The following is a 20,956-nucleotide window of genomic DNA, read 5'->3' as shown; positions in this document are numbered from 1 at the left end:
GACTGCAATCGCTGTTCACCGGGTTGAAATGGACAATTTAAATGTTTTAGGCTAGTAGAAAGTATTCAACAATTTGCTGTTTTTCTGAACTTGAGCTGTAATTATAACTGAATAACGCAACATGTTGAGGCCACAGTTTCGACTAAAATATAGCATAATTTGATTTACAAATCCGTTACATGATTAATACTATTCCAGGTAACCAAAATTTCGTATAAAAGGTTATTATTATTTACCCAAGAACGCTCTTGTGGCTTTTTCTATAAGTAAACGATCCTTAGAATAGATTTCTAACCTCAGAATTGAAATCTGTCTAAAAATTCAATGTAAAGGGTGATTTTTTAAGAGCTTGAGAACTTTTTTAAACAATAAAACGCATAAAATTTGTAAAATCTCATCGGTTCTTTATTTTAAACGTTAGATTGGTACATGACATTTACTTTTTGAAGATAATTTCATTTAAATGTTGACCGCGGCTGCGTCTTAGGTGGTCCATTCGGAAAATCCGCTTTTTTATCGACAAATTTTGTTCAGCGATGAGGCTCATTTCTGGTTGAATGGCTACGTAAATAAGCAAAATTGCCGCATTTGGAGTGAAGAGCAACCAGAAGCCGTTCAAGAACTGCCCATGCATCCCGAAAAATGCACTGTTTGGTGTGGTTTGTACGCTGGTGGAATCATTGGACCGTATTTTTTCAAAGATGCTGTTGGACGCAACGTTACAGTGAATGGCGATCGCTATCGTTCGATGCTAACAAACTTTTTGTTGCCAAAAATGGAAGAACTGAACTTGGTTGACATGTGGTTTCAACAAGATGGCGCTACATGCCACACAGCTCGCGATTCTATGGCCATTTTGAGGGAAAACTTCGGAGAACAATTCATCTCAAGAAATGGACCGGTAAGTTGGCCACCAAGATCATGCGATTTGACGCCTTTAGACTATTTTTTGTGGGGCTACGTCAAGTCTAAAGTCTACAGAAATAAGCCAGTAACTATTCCAGCTTTGGAAGACAACATTTCCGAAGAAATTCGGGCTATTCCGGCCGAAATGCTCGAAAAAGTTGCCCAAAATTGGACTTTCCGAATGGACCACCTAAGACGCAGCCGCGGTCAACATTTAAATGAAATTATCTTCAAAAAGTAAATGTCATGTACCAATCTAACGTTTAAAATAAAGAACCGATGAGATTTTGCAAATTTTATGCGTTTTATTGTTTAAAAAAGTTCTCAAGCTCTTAAAAAATCACCCTTTATTTACAAAAACGTGCTTAGTCCACCTAACAGTGAGATGATACCTTTTTTTATCAATCCGCATGTGTTTTTTGCGTGAATATTCTTCGATGTTTTTAGATTTCATGAAATAACTTTCATGACCAATCGACGAATCGAAGATAGAAATTGTATAAAACCATAAAATTATACCCTTAAATCTAAACGTATGACAATCGGTGCAGCATTCAATTAGATGCAGAAGTGAGTTCCTCTTTAAAGTTTTTGTCATTGTTTATGGTACTTCCAGAAAAGGTATTCAGAGACCATCATAACCCAAAACAGATCGTATGTCCATGAATTAGTATGACGAAAAAATTGAAATAGTTTTGAGTCCAACTTTGAAGATTTTTAGGTATCGCTTCTATGACGATTTGAATTTTAAAAACTCATCAGCTTGTAATTTCAAAATTGGAAGTCGGAATCGGATAAAATTCACAAATTTTGTATGGAACCATAAGTTTATTTTAATTTTAATTTTTGTTTATTGAATTCGTTTTGGCCTTCTTTTAGCTTCTCTAGTCCCGATACTTTCAGTTAAATTCGCCTAATTGATCATTTGATTCGAAATTGTTGAAAATCAGTGAAGCCATTTTAGAGAAATCGTAGTGCGTTCCACATAAAATTTTTGGGTGCGTTCCGGGATCGAAAACCGAATACCTGAAACTGAAATAAGTTTATTTGGTTGTCGACTGTCAAAATCTGTGAATCCGATGAACCCGATAAATTTATGTGAAATTATTATACTAATCACCCTGTATCTCCTGAACCGGAAGTCGAATCTGATTAAAATACAAGCAGTTTCTATGGGACCTTAAGACCTTTTATTCGAATGTTAGATGGACGAAATCGGTTCATACAGTTCGAGGTTCGAGCAAAATGGGTGACATTATTTTAACTTTTATTGCATATATCATCCTCTTATTCTGGAACCATCAGTCAGATGTAAATGATATTCAGAAACCTTATATGGGAGCATAAGACTGTTTATATGAGTCGAAGTTTGTAGAAATCAGTTAAGCCATCTCCGAGAAAAATAATGAAATTATGGCGGAGGTTTGAAGTAGCGCTGGGGTTGAAATCTACCCCCCGAGAGCGTTCTAGAGTTAATATACAATTTGGCTTTACCCCGGCTTTAACTTAGATGTTGTCGTTCACCGGTGAAATAAAAGGGAATTAATTTACGTATTCCATGAGATATTATAGACAACTCGAAACTTGTTTTGTTCATATAAAAAAACAGAAATCCAAGTTAAATTTTCAATGTATTTGCTAGCCAAAATAGGTCTCTATGAACTGCATCGTATGAGGGATTAGTTTTTTTTTGTGCGCAAGAATATGTAAGGTTTGGTACCATCAACGCTTTGATATGGCTGAGGCATTTTAGAAAAATCAGGTCATCAAACATAACGTACAGATTCAAAATGATATCCTAAATGGGAACCTTGGCGAAAATCAACGATGGAACTGATGTATGTTAATGCTTTTTGTATCGGAGTGCCATGAGCCGCGGGAACGAAACTTAGTGACGGTTTGCTCAAAAAAAAAATTTTAAAAAGTTTCAGTAGAAATTAATTTAATACCAAAATAGTATATCTTCGGTTCACATTAACTTTTCCCTGAGTACAACTGCAATTTTTGTTACATGTCGGTTTCAATACGTTCTTCCTGATGTTGCACAATCGTTTGAGGTATTAACAGCTTCGTATCCAGAACGAAAAGCGGTGTTCCTTCCCCCAAAGTAGATGCTGTTTCACCCCCAGAAGTGTTTCCGGTGTTGATTTCGAAACTGCCCAGTGATAGTTGCTGCTCTGGTAAGTTATTAGGCACTTGAGATCCGAGAAAAATGTGAGGCTCCACCGAAACGGGAAGGGTTACCGATTCAAGAGACAGCATCGCATTTCCATCTATCAACTGTTGATTTTGATTGGGAATATTTTGAGAATGCACAAAATTGATAGGGACAATGGCATTCGAAGATATGCTTTCAGGTTGCATATTCTCAGATAGACGATTTTGCTCACCAAATAAAAACAACCTGCTCTTGCTTTTGTAATGGGATCTCTTGTGTCTGTTCATGGTCGAGCTGTGGTAGAATGTTTTGTCGCATAGTTCACATGTATACGGTTTCTCCCCTAGAAAATGTAAACCACTTAATGTAGTATTCAGTACAAATTTACGGTCAGAACTTTACCTGAATGAATTCGTTTGTGAACTTTCAGCGCTCCACTTTGAGAGAAACTTTTACCACAAAGATCGCATTGATATGGAACGGCATCATTGCTATGTAGTCGCTGATGACGACGTAGATTTGAATGTTGTTTGAAAATTCTACCGCACACATCGCATTTGATTGAGTTCGGATTACGGTGATAATATTCATGGTCTACTAAATTTATGGCGCTTTTAAAAGACATATCACAATATGTACAACGAGTTTCCTCTATTACGAGTGGATGGGAGCCTAGAACATGATCCTGCAAGTCCCGAAAGCAACTTAATACGCTTTCACAAAAACGACATTTGCATTCTATGCTGGTATCTGGAGGCGTACACTGAAGACTATGTTCTCTCAACAGTGGTTTTATACGGAAACTTTTGAAGCATATCTCGCAAGTGAAAGGCCGTTCCCCGCTATGAATTCGACGGTGCTCTATAAGTCTTATTGTTTCCTTGAATCCTCTCCCACAGATCTCACATTTGTACGGTGCATTTTGCAAATGTGTTTTTTCGTGTTGCAGCAAACAGGATGATTTATTGAAAATTTTGCCGCAAACTTTACAAACATATTGAATTTTTCCAGTATGAATATTTTCATGTCTTCGTAGAGTGCTCAGCAAAGAATATGAATTGCCACAATAAGCACACTCATACCGTTTCATGCCATTCACGATGATAATTTTGGTGGAAATTCTTTTGCTTTCCATGTTTGCAACAGCGGCTTCATCGGCTTGTTTTTCCTGGGTATGCGTTCTTTCATGGGCCTGGCAAGCACCAATGGAAAGAAATCTATCGTTGCAATAGATGCATTTTATTGGCTTCTCGGGTTCTTCGTGTGATGCCAAATGCTTGTTCAACAAACGAATCGATGTGATAGCCGAAACGTTCTCACACCGTTGGCACGAATATGGTAGTTTATCGACGTGAATCGTTAGATGGTCATTAAGTGCCTCTTTGGTCTCACACGGTTTCAAATCGCATAGGAAGCACTTATTGCGTCTGTTTAAGAAGGATTCATCGTCTGTAATTTTCATTTCGTGATTCCGTTCGTGACGTTCTAAATTGAATTTAGCAGCAAACCGCTTACTACAATAACGACAGACAAAACGACGATTCGCATTCCGAATTGTGTCGTTCTCCAAGTCATCCTTATGGAAGCGTCTCTGATGGGCTGTACGATGAATTTTAGAAGTGAACCGTGCTTCACAGTAGCAGCACTTGTACGGCTTGGCTGGATCATGCATTTCAAAGTGTTTGTTTAAAGAACAAAAGCTTTTCAGTTCTCTTGATGCACATTTATTACAACGAAAAGGAAGCATATCAGAATGTCTTTTTCGCAGGTGACGTTTCAACTCGTGTCTAGTTGAAAATTTTACGATACAAATGTTGCAATCCGGATCCTTCTGTGGTCTCTTTTCAGAGTCACTACCGACATAATCGTCAACACGACTCCCAGAATCATCAGAATCGGAATCATTCGCTTTAACAATATTATTTTTATTTTTTTCAGCGTACTTAGCAATTTGTTTTCTTCTTCTCATGCGAATTGCTAATGGGATATCATCTTCATCTTCGCTTTTTACTAACAACTGTTTGGTATCATCTACATCAGGATTCAATTCGCTTACGAATGTTGAATTTACGAAAGGTTGTTTCAGCAGGCTTTCGTCATCGCTTTTATCATCTTCAGGTTCACTTTTGATTTCTACCACATTTGGCTGCTTGTTTTCTGCAAATATAGTCATTGATGTCGACACGATTCCCGTTTCGGGAAGTAATTTTTCTACGGACGGGTGCTCCTCATTGTCGCTCTCTTCTTCCTGTTTAACGATATAGATTTCCTCGATAGCGTTACTAGATGATATGAATTGCCTGTGGAACAACCAGATGTAGTTTTTATACATATATTCAAATTTGAATTGATTCAAACCTTAGCAACATTGTCTCGGTTACGACTAGAATTTGACAAGTCTAGATGAGCTAGTCTAAAGAATAACTGAAAAAGCTCTTCATTGAAATGAAGAATTTATTTTTGTACTAGAAATCAATACTTGATTACTTCACTTTTAGCAGTTTAACCAATGTTCTCCACATCTAACATAGCACGAAACTAAACTTATAAGAATGAAAACATAGTCGAATGAGCTGAATATGCTCCTCGAAAGCTTGGCATTTCTAGATGACGTTTAAAGAACGGTGTGAGCTAACTTCACTCACCGGCTGACAGCTTTTTGTTTTCCAAAGGCACGCAGTTCAAATGTCAACTACTGTGAAACTTGAAAGCCATTTATAACGGCCTTGCAATATAGAGAATACTGTAAACAAATGTTATTGGCTTTATTTCTTTTGATAATTCTACTGGAGCAGTTCAATGGATAACTATTTTATAGATGCGCATCGCAGGCGAGGTGTTAAAGTACTCTTTCCTAGTTATCAGTTGCCAGTGAGTGTTGAATGTTATGGCTTGCGTTCTCAGTTGAAATACAACGTCGTGGTGGAAAAAATGGATCTACAAAATTTGATCGTAGGTTTTATCGGAAAATGTGTTAAATTTCAACATTAGTTATACTACTCGCTTATTTTCAGCAAATTCGTCTAACCGAGACAACAGATCAGTCTAAAATGTTCATCAGCACAATCGATAACAATAGCTATGAACAAATTCGTACCGAGCAGTCGTTGCACGTAACATTCCAGGGATTCATCGATCATTTAACAAAAATACTGGAAAGCTGCAAAAAGGAAGAACTACACATGAGCATAGTTAAAGATGATAACATTCATCTATTACAATTTTATGAGAAAAGTTCTTTCAAGAATCTTACGCATCTGTTTCTGCAAATAGAACTAGCATCGACGGAAACAATTCTGTTCCACATCAATCTCTCGTTGCAATCGTTACAGGATCAAACAGCAGGCTATGTTGTACAAATACAAAAATATCATTTAGAATTGAGCAGCAGAGATGAATCGATCAACCGACTCCAGAGTGATATTCGAACGTTGAACGCAAAACTCTTGGAGCAGGAAAATATGATTTTCAGTCGGAATACAGAGGAAATCAATCGACTACAACAAACTATTAAACACATTAATGAATCGAAGGATCTGGAAGAAAAGCGGTTGAAAGTGATGATATCCGCTATGCAGGAAAAGGTTGATTCGCAGAATAAAGAGCTGTTGACAAATGCAGATAGGATCATGTCCGTTGCTTTAAATTTTTCTATTATTTAACTTTATGACTAGAAAACTTCTATTGCAGGCAAGAATCTAAACGTTACGAATCTGTACGGGAAGAGAATATCAAGTTGAAAACTCTGAGTAGCCGCGTCCGAGATGAAAATGAACAGCTCAAATCCGAATTGCAATCATACCAGTGTCGCGATGGGAAACACGAATCTGTCATTGTAGACCTGCGAAAACAAATAATCGAACTACAAAGTAAGCTGAAAATAACTGAAAAGCAAAAATCTGAACTTGAGGCTGAGCTAGAAGCGGAACGCAATATTTGCCAGACGAAAAAGAATGCCTTGCAACTTACGACTGATGAAATTTCAAATGCAAATATCGTGATAAATAATTTAAACAAAGAAGTGATGAAGCTGAAGAGCAAGGTAGAGTTGCGGACGGAGATTGCAATGAGACAAGAAAAACTGATACAGAATAAAGAAAAAGAATTCAATGAGCTTCAAGAAACAGTAAGACAAATTCAGCAGGAACACATGAAGAATCAAGTAACAAGCGAAGAATATGCACAATCGGTTCGGAGAATCAAAGAAACGTCCGATGCAATCGAGGAAAAGTATAGAAAAAGTAGGTTGATCAAAAACATTACAATAGCGTTGAATTTCACGTTTTATTTTTTTTTAGAAATCAACGATCTGATCATGAAAGTTTCTCAATGTCAAAATATTGAACCAGCATCGGTGACAACCACACATTATTCAAATCGATATCTGAGGCCGCAAAATCGGATAGAATGATGACAAATTTGTTTTCAATTGTACAGCTAGTTAAATATTTGTATGTAAAATAATCATGTTTATAAATGTGGTTTTCCCGTCTTTTTATTCATCCTCGTTATTAGCGGAAGTGATAGACGCTGATGCGACGTTCACTGCTTGCAATATATCGTCCTGACCCGCTTTTAGGCGGTCACGAATCAATTCTGCTATCGCTTTTTGTGTCCGTCGTTCCAGTTTCTCTAGTTTTTTCGAAACATCTCGCTTCAAGTCCCAGTCAGGTTTCCTTGGTGCTAGATTGGCTATGTCGATATCTTCTATTACAATAGGAGCCTTCATCATAGCCAGCTGAGAACTTATTTCTGTTTCCAGATCTATGGGAGATACTTCTTCGATCGCATTTTCTTTGATTTCTTCGCTTTCCGGGCGGTAATTACGAAAAACTGGCCTGTGGGAATGAAGAAAAATTGCATCAAGTTTCAACTTTTATGATCTTTCACTGCGAACAATTTTCTTACTTTGGGATGGACTCGGCTATCTGGTTTGATTCACTGTTGCTGGTTTCTTGCTTACGTTTTAGATGCTTTAACCGTTCCTTGCGTTTAAGGGCTTCTTCCTCCAATTTGCCAACCGTATCCATTCTACTTTTTATCTTCAAAGGTTGATTATTGTGGATAAATAGTTATATACTACAAATTCATATTAGCGCGCTACTAAATCGTTAAATGAAAACAATTTCTAATCAGGGATGCCAGGGCGAAATTTTCACCGAATAGTTTAGACAAATTTCGAAAAGATTACCCATTCGATGAAAGTAAAAAAATCAATTGTTCTAAAATTATCATGAAAATTTTTGTTACGTGAATGAAATAAATACGAAAACAATAAATATATGTGGTCTTGGTATACGCTTGTTGAAGATTTTTGTTGTGTATATCGATTTAAAAAAGTGGTATTTCTTTTACTACTGTTTGTTTGGACTGTACGTCTAGAATTGCTAAGTCATTTTTTAATCTATCAAGCGTTAAAATTTATTTTTACTTGAATCTATACAACATTTATTCTAGAAAATTGTGACCGGTGTTTATTCCGGCCCAAGCCAAATCCAAAAATCCATTTGTCTGTATGAATAATCGGTATTTCTGTAGAACATATCTGTATTACAGGATAGAGGACAAAAATCGGAATAAAAATACCTGGCAACGGTGTATGCGACCAAAGCTATCTGCATGCAACGTTAGCCCAATTCGATCATATAAATTTTCAGAAGGGTTCTTCCAATCAATTTTAAACAAATTCTAGGTTGATTTTCAAATTGCCGTATAAGTGATAAAGATTTATAAATTCTGTATAAAATGTTCATAACGACGTATGTAACAAAGAGAGATTCTCTTTGTTTACTTTCTCTTTCGATTATTGCGAAATATTCCTGCTTTTTTCGGTAATTTCTCCAGAGCAGATTGAAAGATGATAGCTATTAGTTATTATTATCGGTAAATGATTGGAGAGAAGGATTGCTAAGAGTACCGTAATAATCAAAAGAGAAAGTAAACAAAGAGAATCTCTCATTGTTACATACGTCGTTTTGAACATTTTATACAGAATTAATTTTAGATAGAGAAACAAGTACTATCAAGGAGGTGGTCACATGAAAAATAAAACATTTAATTAAAGCCAGCTGGTAAAATAAGTAGGAATTTCCGGTTAACCTTTCCAATTGATAGGAACTATCTGTTTTCAATAAAAGTTTTCAAGTTCCTAAAGTTTGAGTTTTTACTCTCTTAAAAAAACAACCAACGGAAATTATTGAATTTACCAACGATCTTTTTATAATAACCAGAGTTATTTTTTGTGTGCGGTTGCTCAGTGAACGATATCGAGCCGCATATGTCCGATCATCTGCTCGATTATCGGACCGATTGAGCACAAATGTTTTAAGACACTATTTAGGCGATATGGACCGTAAATGGTCTCATCCAATTTGTAAACAGCCAAACAAAAAAATATATGTTTACACACAGTACTGCTGATCTGTCAAAAAATGTTAATTTAATTGAGGTTAGCAGTGATGGTAAAAAACCTAATTATGTTTTTTTTACCTTCACTGTTAACCTCAATCGGATGAACACATTTTGACAGTTCAGCGGTACTGTTTGTAAACAGACTTATTTCTGTTTGTCTGTTGACAAACGGATGAGACCTAAATGTACAAACGGATGAGACCTAAATAGAGCTTGAAAACATTTGTTAACGATTCGATACGGTTCGTTTCAAAGATTCATTAAATAAAAGTGGCTAGTTGTGAAGTGTAAAGATGATTGTTTCAGATGTGTTCTTCGATTTTTGTTTAAGCTTGTGTGTAAACTGTACCGCTGAACTGTCAAGGATGAGTTCTTGTTCATTTGTGACGTCACTATAAAAAAATCTAAGAGGTTTTAAACCATAATGAATGAACTGCTGAAAATGAACATCAATCCAATCGGTGGGCGGAATATAGCATACGAAATGGCTGGTTATTCATGGTCACCATAAATTGAGTCATTTTGCGTGAATTAAAATGAGCTATTTATCAACAAATCAGTAGGTATCAGTGTGCAGTCGGCAAACGTAGAATTTTTTTTTTCGTTTTTTTATGGGAGGTTGCAAAAAGTAAATAATTTGATGTTATTTTATCACCGTTCAACGAATTCTTAAGTGTTTAATTATACGGTACCAGTACCAAGATACAATTAGATTCAATTTCATTAAAATTTAGTACGTTTATCAGTATCATATTTTTACATGTTGTCATTATGAACCGTTGATGCCTGAGGCTTCTGTTTGACACATTCAATCTGACTTGTACCAGGTTCTGTCTCTTCGTCCTCCAACGTTGGGATGTAATTTTTACTGTTTCCGTTAAAATGAGTTAACCGATGACGGCGCATGGTACTCGAACACAGAAAACTCTTCGGACAAAGATCGCATACATGCGATCGTGTTGCGTTGTGAATTCGTTTGTGTATACGCAAGTTAACACTTTGGTTGAAAGTTTTCCCGCAAACGTCGCATATAAACGCTTCCGGTTCGTTAATGTGTGTCTACAAGTGATGCAAGATATGAATATACTTCAAAAACATTGTAATTTAATAACTACCTTAATGTGCGCTTCAAGATTAGCTTCCTGTTTGAAAATTCTATTGCACTGATCGCATTTAATTACGTTCGGTAGATCATGGCGCTGTTCGTGGATTATTAACTGAATGACGTTTTTAAATTTGGACGTACAATATTGGCATTTGGTTTCTGGCATTCCGAGTGTGTGTAATTGTCTAATATGATGCACCATGTCCAAATACGAGGGAAACGACTGCTGGCAGAAACGGCACTCGCAAGTTTTTATATCCTCGGGTAAATCGCAAATGTGTTTATGTTCCTTTAAAATGTATTTTTTACGGAATGCCATTCCACAATGACATTGATATGGTTTTTCGCCGGTGTGAATACGCCTAAAAAAATTTAAATCTTCGATTATGCGAAATAAATTTAGTTGTAGTAATGGTTGAAATAAAATTAGTAGCAGTAATGGTTGGATTTCATACACACTGTCCTCACTCACCGATGTTCGATTAATCTTATTGTCTCCTTGAATCCTTTGCCACAAGTCTCACACTTGTATGGTTTGACATCCGAATGAACTTTTTCGTGTAATGTCAGAGAAGAGGCTTTATTGAAGATCTTTCCGCACATTTTGCACATATAAACCTTTTCCATCGTGTGTGAATTTGTGTGTCTTCGAAGTGTAGCTAATAACGAGTAAGACTTACCACAATATTCACATTCATACCTCTTCAACCCATCTACAATTATGACTTTTACGTTAAGACGTTTGCTTTCTAAATCGGCTCTGGCTTGTGCCTCCTTTATATGCTGCCCTTCAACGTGTCCCCGTTCATGCTGTCGACAGCCGGAAAGAGAGTGAAATCTTGCTGAACAATAAACGCATTTGATAATACCGGTATGCATTTCCTTGTGTAACTGAAAATGTTTATTCAGTAATCTAACGGAAATAACCTTTACTGGTTTTTCACAATCCGGGCACATGTACGGTAGCATATCAGCATGCAGACACAAATGTTCATGTAACGCGTCCTTTGTTTCGTTTTCCTGCTGACAGACAAAACACAAATTCTTCTTTTTGTGTTTTTGCTTCTCTGCTTGTGTTATGTGACTTTTCTCGTGCCGTTCCAAATTGAATAGGGTTGAAAATTTCTTCGGACAACAGTGACAAACGAATCGTTTAATAACTTTTCGTCTGACCGCTTTGATTTTGTCCGTTGGTTGCTCTTTCTTTTTGTACGGACCTCTTTTCTTACTTACATTCAAAGACTCGTCCATGCTATCTTCGGTATCCTGTATAGAACGTACATTTTTTGTTCTACGCGTATCTTTGCGTGATCGGGTATGTCGTATGACTTCATCGTCCGACTCGTCGGAATTAGTGTAACTAGAATCGCTCTCGCTGGAACTTCTAGCAGAGCCATCCATTGAAACATTTGAATTATTACTATCTTTTCGTGACTTAGTACTTGTTTCTCCACCATCCTCCAAACCTGGTTCTTCCAATTCTTCTTTGATGATAACATCCAGCATTCCAAAGCTAGGAATGCCATCCTCGCATGCTTCTTCCTCATCGCTGGGAGGTTCTTGTTTGATATGGTCAACTTCTTCATTGTCTAATGCGGACGTTCCAAGAGAATCCGAAACCTCTCGATTCTCGGGTTCATTTTCCGACTTAACTATGTAAATTTGTTCTATTCCATTGGTGTCCGGAATTACTTGCCTGTTAGGGAAATGTGCATTAGAATATCCTAAGTTCCCATCTAGTAGAGTTGGTATGATACAAACCGACAAAGCATGCTGCAGTAAGGATTCCGGGATACAAAAGTTCTCGCTAATAGTTTTTCTTTTTGATGTTTTCAGGTGTTGACAGATATCATCGTTGTTAAAACATTGATAGTCAAAATTTGACATTATAGTCGTTTTCAGAATAAATCTGCTCGGTCGCTAGCAGAGAAGCCAGGTTGGCAGATCTATGACGATTGAATGTAACCGATATTTCGAGGTATGCAGATATTTACAGTTTTGTGATATTTTCGTGCATATTTCAAAATCCTCTACGGAAAAATACTTCATTCAAAATCCGCATATAAAAGGTCTCAGTATACTGCGAATTTGTCACCCATTAGCGAGCCGGCTTGATTGTTGTTAATTTGGATAGCATAACTGGCATCCCTGAGGTAGCGTCAGCAGGTTCTTTTTCACAGTGCAGTTGTCATTTCAGTTTACATTTATCAGGGATTAAAATAATGCTGCTTCGGTAAATACTTAAATTTTATTCCATTCGATGCTCCGGATATATTGTTTTTTCCACTTTTCAGACATATCATTCCGACCAACAACGATGTGGAAGAAATCTACATTGTAAAGCAGGAAGATGAACCGATTGAAGCAAATGGGAATCCACTTTCCGCAGCTGGTCCTAGCAGACCTGGAGGATTGCTTCCGACAGCTCTGCTGGAAAACGAGGATTTCGAAATCAAGGATGAACCATTGAGTATTCACGGAAGTGATGAAGAGTATGATAATGAAGAAAAGTATGATCCTCCGACTCCCATATTCCATGCCCTACCGGTGGAGGTAAAACTTGTTGAGGATCTTCCGAAGAAATTGGAAGCTATCAAAAAAGAACCAATCGATACTCAGCCACAATTGCAGCCGCCTAAGCCTTTACAGACCATCCAGTTACCTGTGAAGGTAACAGTGAAATGCGAAGAAGATACAGAATCGGATGAAGCTTGGGCTAAGAACGACGATGTGCCTCTTGCTAGGAGACTAGAAAAGGTAAAAGCGAAGCGAGCTCGGAAGCGAAGAATTTTAATTAAAAAGAAGGAAATCAAAACTGCAGAATCGGATGAAAGTGCTGAGTATAATGACGACTTCAATGATGATGATTATAAGCCACCGAATGTAGTGGGCAAAAAAGTAAAGAAAGAACAGGTTAAGCGCCGCAAGAAAATAAAATCAGAGATTGAAAAGGATTGCAGTGAAGAATCTGACCAGGAAGATGTGGTAAAATGTTATATATGTGTCACCGATCAAAAGGAAACATGGGCTCTGATAAAGCATATGAGGCGCGAGCATAAGAACATGTTACCATTCAATTGCAAAATTTGCGTGTCACGTGAAATTACAAAATTGAAGGAATTGAATTATCATTTTCGGCAGCATGATGAAAGTCGCAAACACAAATGTATGTATTGTGCGGCACGCTTTCCATCGGCACAGGCCCAGAGCAGTCATATGCGTCGTATGCACAATGAGAAATACAATGCGGATATGGAAAAATATCGACGATTCGTATGTCGTTTCTGCGATAAGAAGTTTACTAAGAAACACGATCACGAGATGCACGAAAAACGACATCTCAAGGAACAATCCGACGATGTAGAGTTTTTAAAACGAGAACTCAAATGCTATATTTGTAATGAATTCACGGGTAAAACGCGGGATGACTTGAATGTGCACGTTGTGACTCATAATAAGGAGTGGTTACCGTATTATTGTCAGAAATGTGACAATAAAAAAATCACTACAACTCGGGTTCTGTGTGAGCATTTGCGCCAACATGAGGAAGGTCTTGCTGTCAAGTGTGTTTACTGTGACGAACGTTTTGTTACGCTGGCATCATGCCAGGCCCATGAACGCAGTCATGCTGCAGAAAAGGAAGCGGACGAAATACTGGATGCTAAGATAATAGCAGAAACACATAATGCAACTGTGGTTGTTGTGGATGGCCAAAAGCGGTTTCAGTGCGACAAATGTGACCGTTCATATACTCTTTTCAGTAGTCTTCGAAAGCATCAAAATCTGCATACCAAGAGCAATGCTTACATCTGTCTAAAATGTGGCAGGGCGTTTATTAAAGCTTCATCGTTGGCTCTTCATGAAAGAAGAAACCATGATGAAAATGCTAATTTTTCATGCGAAGGTTGTGGGAAAACTTTTCGTACGATTGGTCACTTATTGGATCATCGGACTCGAACTCAACATTATGCCGGAAAGCCTTACATTTGTGAAGGATGTACAACCACGTTCCGTTTACCAGATGAGCTTAAAGAGCATCAGATAACATGCACCGAAACTGAAGCTAATCGACCTTGTTTTTGTGGATTGTGCTCGGAAAATTTCGCTTCGCTGACGATTGCTCTGGAGCACGTTAAAGCGGATCACGATTTAGAAATACCAGAAACAAAATGCAGATACTGTGATCTAACATTCCGCGATGCCGAACGAATTGTGGAGCACGAATTTAAGCACACTTTGCCAGGAATTATGACTTGCACAATGTGCAATCGAATATTCAAGCATCTAAAAAATTTACAATGTCACATGAAGAATCACGGCAAGGTAGCGATTCCGTTCATGTGTGATATTTGTGGTAAAACGTTCACACAAAAGGGAACTCTGACCATCCATACTCGATTGCATACTGGTATGTTGTAAAACAGGCATTTATGAAAAGGTTACTAAATTGAAATTTTGTTTGTTTCGTAGGAGAACGTCCATATACTTGTCAGCTCTGCCAGAAAGGATTTGTGGATAAAAATGAAATGCGACGGCACTACAATATGCATTTCAATCCTCAAAGTAAGTTGTTTATCCCGAACGCGGAACAAATCGCTGCCCCAGTAGATGTTGGAGCCCAAGGTAAAAAATATAAGCAGTATACTTGCAAGATTTGTAGTCGCCAGCTTACCACTTCGACGGCGTTGGCCAAACATATTACAACACACACGGGTAAGGTTATCTTCGATCATTGGTTTGTGGTTTGTGGTTTTATATGTTCATAATTTTAGGCGAGAAAAAGTATCAGTGCGACTTTTGTGAGAAACGTTTCGCTCAGGGAGGACAGCTGACGGTTCACCGGCGCATCCACACCGGCGAGAGACCGTTTGCATGTGAGATTTGTGGTCAGCGGTTCGTCGGGGGAAGTAACTACAAACGGCATCTTAAGCAGGGAATGTGCAAAGCAACTGGTATCGCTGTTATACCCGAACTTTCGGCACCGGTTGTCGTCGATCCGCTGAGTGACGATGATCCGATATATCCGGGCGAATAGACTACTTTTATTTGTTCTAGTTCTTTGGTGAAACAACAGTTTAATATTTTTATATTCTAAAATCGATTTAAAGGGCTTACAATTTTAATTTTGTAACGATCAGATGCATGGATCAGAAAATATTTTTGATCGTGTTGAACAAAAGCGGGTTGCGTGAAGAGCATTCGGCTTACCCGTCAGTCAGCCCAGCAGAGTTTATTCGCTTGAACAGTTAATGAATCGGGTAATTCGAATTTATTGTTGCGGAATGAAGATTTTTCAATATAGTGATAAAAAATTTACTCCAAGCACTAATTTACAACTTATCATTTGCTATCCGTAGTTAGTTTAGAACTAGCTTTTTTGATTCAGTGAAATTATGATCAATTTTATCATCTTAACGCAGTCTAGGTCTAATCTTATCAAATGTAATTTATAAATATGGCATAAAGTTTCTGCAGCTTTGCTACCAATCAATGGGTTTTGAATATTTATTCATTTCTTCGATTTTTAGCTGACCCGCCGTAGTGTTGGTGGATATTTTGAGTTTTGTAAAAGTTTTAAGAAAAGTATATCAATTTAAGTAGGATAAATCAAATGCTGTCACAATTTTATAATGTATACCATGCTGAATGTTTGGTGAAAACTTAGCCAAGACATCCACTTTTAGATAACTTTTTTAGACTTGAAAATCATCAGAATCACATCCAAAGCAATCTAGAAAACCCCTTCCTCTAGCGCACTCTGTGTTGCTTAGCAGAAACTGAATTTATGTCATGCTGGTAGTCAACGACATGCCATTTTACTGCTTTAGAACGTTGTTAAATGGGGTGCTGCCTGGCAATCTGACTCAACTATAATCGACCATAAAGCAATAATTTTAATCCATTTTTATTGCCGAACAAAGGAGGTAAAAATGACTTCCGAAACAAAATACAGGAGGCAGTACATTGATCGGGCCAGGGTGTTCATGCTCTCCTTCCTTCGCCATCGCAAAATGACAATTGATAGAAATCGAATGTTTTTTTTTTTTTTATTCAATAATATAATATAATATTAAGGCACACTGCTTAAGCTCTAAGATGCCAAGGGTATTTACTAATCTTAATTATCGTCTAACTTAAAACTAGAGTAGTATCATTATGTAATATAGTATCTGGCGATCGGTAGTGGCCGGTGAATTGAATTTAGGATGAGATGATTCCAGATGGCGATGGTAATTTTCTATGTTGGCCGCATTCTTCGGTCCGTGAGGGTCCGCGGGAAACACCCCCAGGCTACGAAGGCCCGGCGGGTGGCCCGCATGCTGGTCATTGACTGGAGCGGTCTTCCGGTGATGGTGATGTTACGGAAGAGAATGAAAAAAAGAAGTAAATATTGTGGGAAACGGGGTAAAAAAGGGGTGTGGGAACAAAATGTTTGAAAACGACAGAGATCTAATTAGTTGCCATCGAGATGGTGAAAAAACAGGGAAAGGGGAACGAAAAAGTTAGTGACAAAAAAAAAAAGATCTTGTTAATTCCAATGAAGATGGTGGACAGGGACGGGGATCGAGAGAATCGGGCGGATGTTAGTGTCGAACCTGTAGGTGGAGATTATATTTTCTGAGCGAGGAATAACACATTACACTTGTATATCAATGTGTTTAAGGTACTGGTATATGAGAAGCATATATGAACTATCCCGACTCGCCAACACATCCCGAACCGGCACCTCAGGCGGTCTACCTCGGGCCCTGAGGGATTCCAGTAGCTTCGACCTGGCGTCACGATACTCTACGCACGACCACACGACATGCTCGATGTCCTGATAACCGTCGCCACAGGTGCAGAGCCCGTTCTCCACGACCCCGATACGCCGGAGATGTGCGTTGAATGTATAGTGATTTGACATGAGCCGTGACATAACGCGAATGAAATCACGACTCATGTTCATCCCCTTGAACCAAGGTTTCGTCGATACCTTAGGGATAATGGAGTGTAGCCATCGTCCCAGTTCGTCATTCGTCCATGTAGTTTGCCAACTTTCGAGAGTTTTCTGACGAGAGATACTGAAAAATTCATTGAAGCAGATTGGTCTTTCATAAATATCACCTTCCAATGCGCCCACTTTAGCCAATGAGTCTGCCTTTTCATTGCCCGGAATGGAACAATGCGAAGGGACCCAGACTAACGATATTAAATAAGACCGTTCAGATAAAGTTCTCAAATGTTCCCGTATTTTCCCCAGGAAATATGGGGGATACTTTCCTGGCTTCATTGCCCGGAGAGCTTCTATTGAGCTTAGACTGTCCGTGACAATGAAGTAATGGTCTTTGGGCAAGGTTTCAATGATCTCGAGGGTGTACTGAATAGCAGCTAATTCTGCGACGTAAACTGAAGCCGGATCACTGAGTTTGTAAGAAGCGGTGATGTTTTGATTGAAGATGCCGAAGCCTGTGGACTCGTTGATGTTTGATCCGTCAGTGTAAAACACCTTTTCACAGTTGACTGTTCTAAATTTATTATAAAAAATATTTGGGGCCACTTGAGGGGGCACGTGATCCGGAATTCCACGAATTTCTTCTCTCATGGATGTGTCGAAAAACACAGTAGAATCAGAAGTATCCAAGAAATGAGCACGGTTGGAAACAAACGAAGAAGGATTAATATTCTGAGCCATGTAATCAAAATACAAGGACATAAAACGGGTTTGAGAGTTAAGCTCAACTAACCTTTCGAAGTTTTCAATCACCAGAGGATTCAAAATGTCGCATCGAATGAGCAAACGATATGAGAGATCCCAGAACCGGTTTTTCAGTGGAAGAACGCCCGCCAGCACTTCGAGGCTCATCGTATGAGTCGATTGCATGCAACCCAAGGCAATACGCAAACAACGATACTGAATTCTTTCCAGCTTGATGAAATGAGTGTTCGCCACTGATCGGAAGCAGAAGCATCCATATTCCATAACGGACAATATCGTTGTTTGGTACAACCTGATCAGGTCTCCTGGGTGAGCACCCCACCAAGTTCCGGTTATTGTACGAAGAAAGTTGATTCTCTGCTGGCATTTTTGTTTCAGATACCTAATGTGACATCCCCAGGTGCCTTTGGAGTCGAACCAGACCCCGAGATATTTAAATGTGAAGGCCTGAGCTATGGTTTCACCCCCTAGTTGAAGCTGTAATTGTGCTGGTTCTCGCTTCCTCGAAAATACAACCAGCTCAGTTTTCTCCGTAGAGAACTCGATACCCATTTGAAGAGCCCATGATGATAAGTTGTCGAGAGTATCTTGTAATGGTCCTTGGAGATCGGCAGCTTTGGGTCCTATAATAGACACAACGCTGTCGTCGGCAAGTTGTCTTAGCGTGCAAGATGTGTTGATACATTCATCGATATTACTTACGTAAAAATTGTATAAAAGGGGGCTTAAGCATGAGCCCTGAGGAAGACCCATGTAGCTGAATCGTATTGTCGACAAATCACCATGCGCAAAGTACATGTGTTTCTCAGACAATAGATTATGTAAAAAGTTGTTCAAAACTGGCGAAAGACCATGCTGATGCAACTTCTCAGATAGGATATTTATAGAAACTGAGTCAAAAGCCCCCTTAATGTCTAGGAAAACTGATGCCATTTGTTCTTTACGAGCAAATGCCATTTGAATTTCTGTTGAGAGCAACGCAAGACAATCGTTCGTTCCTTTGCCCCTGCGGAAACCAAATTGTGTATCTGAAAGTAAACCATTAGTTTCGACCCAATTGTCTAGACGAAACAGAATCATTTTTTCGAACAATTTCCGGATACAGGAAAGCATAGCAATCGGCCGATACGAATTGTGATCGGAGGCTGGTTTCCCTGGTTTTTGAATGGCGATAACTCTGACTTGTCTCCAGTCGTGTGGGACAATATTACCCGTGAGGAACTTGTTGAATAAATTCAGCAAGCGCCTTTTGGCGGGGTCAGGCAGATTTTTCAACAAGTTGAATTTTATTCTGTCTAATCCCGGGGCTTTATTGTTACATGACAAAAGTGCAAGTGAGAGCTCTACCATCGAAAACGGTGATTCGTTTGTATTTGGTGTCGCGGCGCGGGTGATCTTCTGTTCCGGAACAGAGTCTGGGCATACTTTTTTAGCGAAATCGAATATCCAGCGGTTGGAGTATTCCTCGCTTTCATTCGTGGTGTTATGATTGCGCATTCGTCGGGCTGTGTTCCAAAGAGTGCTCATAGATGTTTCTTTCGTTAAGCCGTCTATAAACCGACGCCAGTAACCGCGTTTCTTGGCTCTAATCAAGTTCTTAGTTTTAACGTCTAACGCCGCGTAATTCCGGTAATTATCAGGTGTTCCATTTTTTCTGAATTTTTTATACGCGGAGGCTCTCTCCGCGTTTAAATTTGTGCACTCTTTGTCCCACCACGGGTTGGGAGGACGGATGTTAGTTTTTGCGCCGGGTACACGTTTCGTCTGAGCTTGAATCGCAGTATCGAGAATCAAGCCAGCCAAAAACGTATACTCTTCCTCCGGAGGAAGTTGTTGAGTTCTTTCAAGTTTCTCAGATATCGAGGTCGCATAGCTATTCCAATCAATATTTCGTGTGAGGTCATACGAAACATTGATTGTCTTCGATGGTTTTGAGCCGCTGGTGATTGATATTACGATCGGTAGATGATCACTACCGTGGGGATCAGGAATTACCTCCCACGTGCAATCCAACCGTAGCGATGTCGAGCAAAGGGATAAATCCAGCGCACTTGGTCTTGCTGGTGGTGCAGGAATCCGTGTCATTTCTCCCGTATTCAAGATTGTCATATTGAAGTTGTCGCAAATATCATGGATCATAGCTGATCTGTTATCGTCGTGAAGACAGCCCCATCCCGTACCGTGTGAGTTAAAGTCTCCTAAAACCAACGTCGGTGCGGGAAGGAGCTCTATGATATTACTGAGCCACCGATGCCCAACCAAGGCTCTAGGGGGAATGTAGATGGAAGCAATACAAAGGTCCTTACCTTTGATTGTAACATGACATGCGACAACTTCAATACCTGGTATCGAGGGGAGGTTAATTCGATAAAAAGAATAGCACTTTTTGATCCCTAAAAGTACTCCTCCATAGGGATCATCTCGATCCAGGCGAATAATGTTAAAATCGTGGAAGTTTAAGGATATTTCAGAAGTTAGCCAAGTTTCGCACAATGCAAATGCGTCACATTTCAGATTATTTACTAGAAATTTAAAAGAATCTATTTTTGGGATGATACTTCTGCAATTCCACTGTAAAACAGTGATTAGATCCGTGACCTCGGTGGATGATTTAGCCATCGAAGGATACAATCGCTGAGAGAAGGGGCCAATTTGCAGTCAACTGCTTCAAATATGT

The 20,956-nt window shown here is 38.8% G+C and overlaps 5 protein-coding genes across 5 annotated transcripts; 2 read left to right on the top strand and 3 right to left on the bottom strand.

The window, feature by feature from the left end:
• Nucleotides 1-2,843: 2,843 nt before the first annotated feature.
• Nucleotides 2,844-5,643, bottom strand: LOC131428905 (zinc finger protein 678-like). Its single transcript, XM_058592967.1, has 3 exons — nt 5,423-5,643; nt 3,467-5,364; nt 2,844-3,407 (listed from the first exon to the last, which is right to left on the bottom strand). Exons 1-3 carry the CDS (start codon nt 5,431-5,433, stop codon nt 2,914-2,916), a joined length of 2,403 nt encoding a protein of 800 aa, XP_058448950.1. The 5' UTR covers nt 5,434-5,643; the 3' UTR covers nt 2,844-2,913.
• Nucleotides 5,644-5,738: 95 nt separating this feature from the next.
• LOC131428911 (spindle assembly abnormal protein 6 homolog) lies at nt 5,739-7,501 on the top strand. The gene is made up of 4 exons (XM_058592972.1): nt 5,739-6,016; nt 6,079-6,695; nt 6,755-7,305; nt 7,363-7,501. The coding sequence occupies exons 1-4, from the start codon at nt 5,864-5,866 to the stop codon at nt 7,473-7,475; spliced, it is 1,434 nt and encodes a 477-aa protein (XP_058448955.1). The 5' UTR covers nt 5,739-5,863; the 3' UTR covers nt 7,476-7,501.
• On the bottom strand, nt 7,457-8,195 carry LOC131428919 (coiled-coil domain-containing protein 12). The gene is made up of 2 exons (XM_058592980.1): nt 7,973-8,195; nt 7,457-7,902 (listed from the first exon to the last, which is right to left on the bottom strand). Exons 1-2 carry the CDS (start codon nt 8,092-8,094, stop codon nt 7,560-7,562), a joined length of 465 nt encoding a protein of 154 aa, XP_058448963.1. The 5' UTR covers nt 8,095-8,195; the 3' UTR covers nt 7,457-7,559.
• Nucleotides 8,196-10,105: 1,910 nt separating this feature from the next.
• LOC131428898 (zinc finger protein ZFP2-like) lies at nt 10,106-12,484 on the bottom strand. The gene is made up of 4 exons (XM_058592961.1): nt 12,342-12,484; nt 11,053-12,276; nt 10,591-10,942; nt 10,106-10,534 (listed from the first exon to the last, which is right to left on the bottom strand). The coding sequence occupies exons 1-4, from the start codon at nt 12,350-12,352 to the stop codon at nt 10,232-10,234; spliced, it is 1,890 nt and encodes a 629-aa protein (XP_058448944.1). The 5' UTR covers nt 12,353-12,484; the 3' UTR covers nt 10,106-10,231.
• Nucleotides 12,485-12,590: 106 nt separating this feature from the next.
• Nucleotides 12,591-16,067, top strand: LOC131428889 (zinc finger protein 184-like). The gene is made up of 4 exons (XM_058592952.1): nt 12,591-12,813; nt 12,875-14,988; nt 15,051-15,293; nt 15,353-16,067. The coding sequence occupies exons 1-4, from the start codon at nt 12,803-12,805 to the stop codon at nt 15,613-15,615; spliced, it is 2,631 nt and encodes an 876-aa protein (XP_058448935.1). The 5' UTR covers nt 12,591-12,802; the 3' UTR covers nt 15,616-16,067.
• Nucleotides 16,068-20,956: the final 4,889 nt, after the last annotated feature.

Source organism: Malaya genurostris, chromosome 1 (assembly GCF_030247185.1).
Source record: "Malaya genurostris strain Urasoe2022 chromosome 1, Malgen_1.1, whole genome shotgun sequence".
NCBI lineage: Eukaryota > Metazoa > Arthropoda > Insecta > Diptera > Culicidae > Malaya > Malaya genurostris.
Note: the sequence above shows the minus strand (reverse complement) of the source record. Positions and strands in the feature narration are given on the sequence as shown.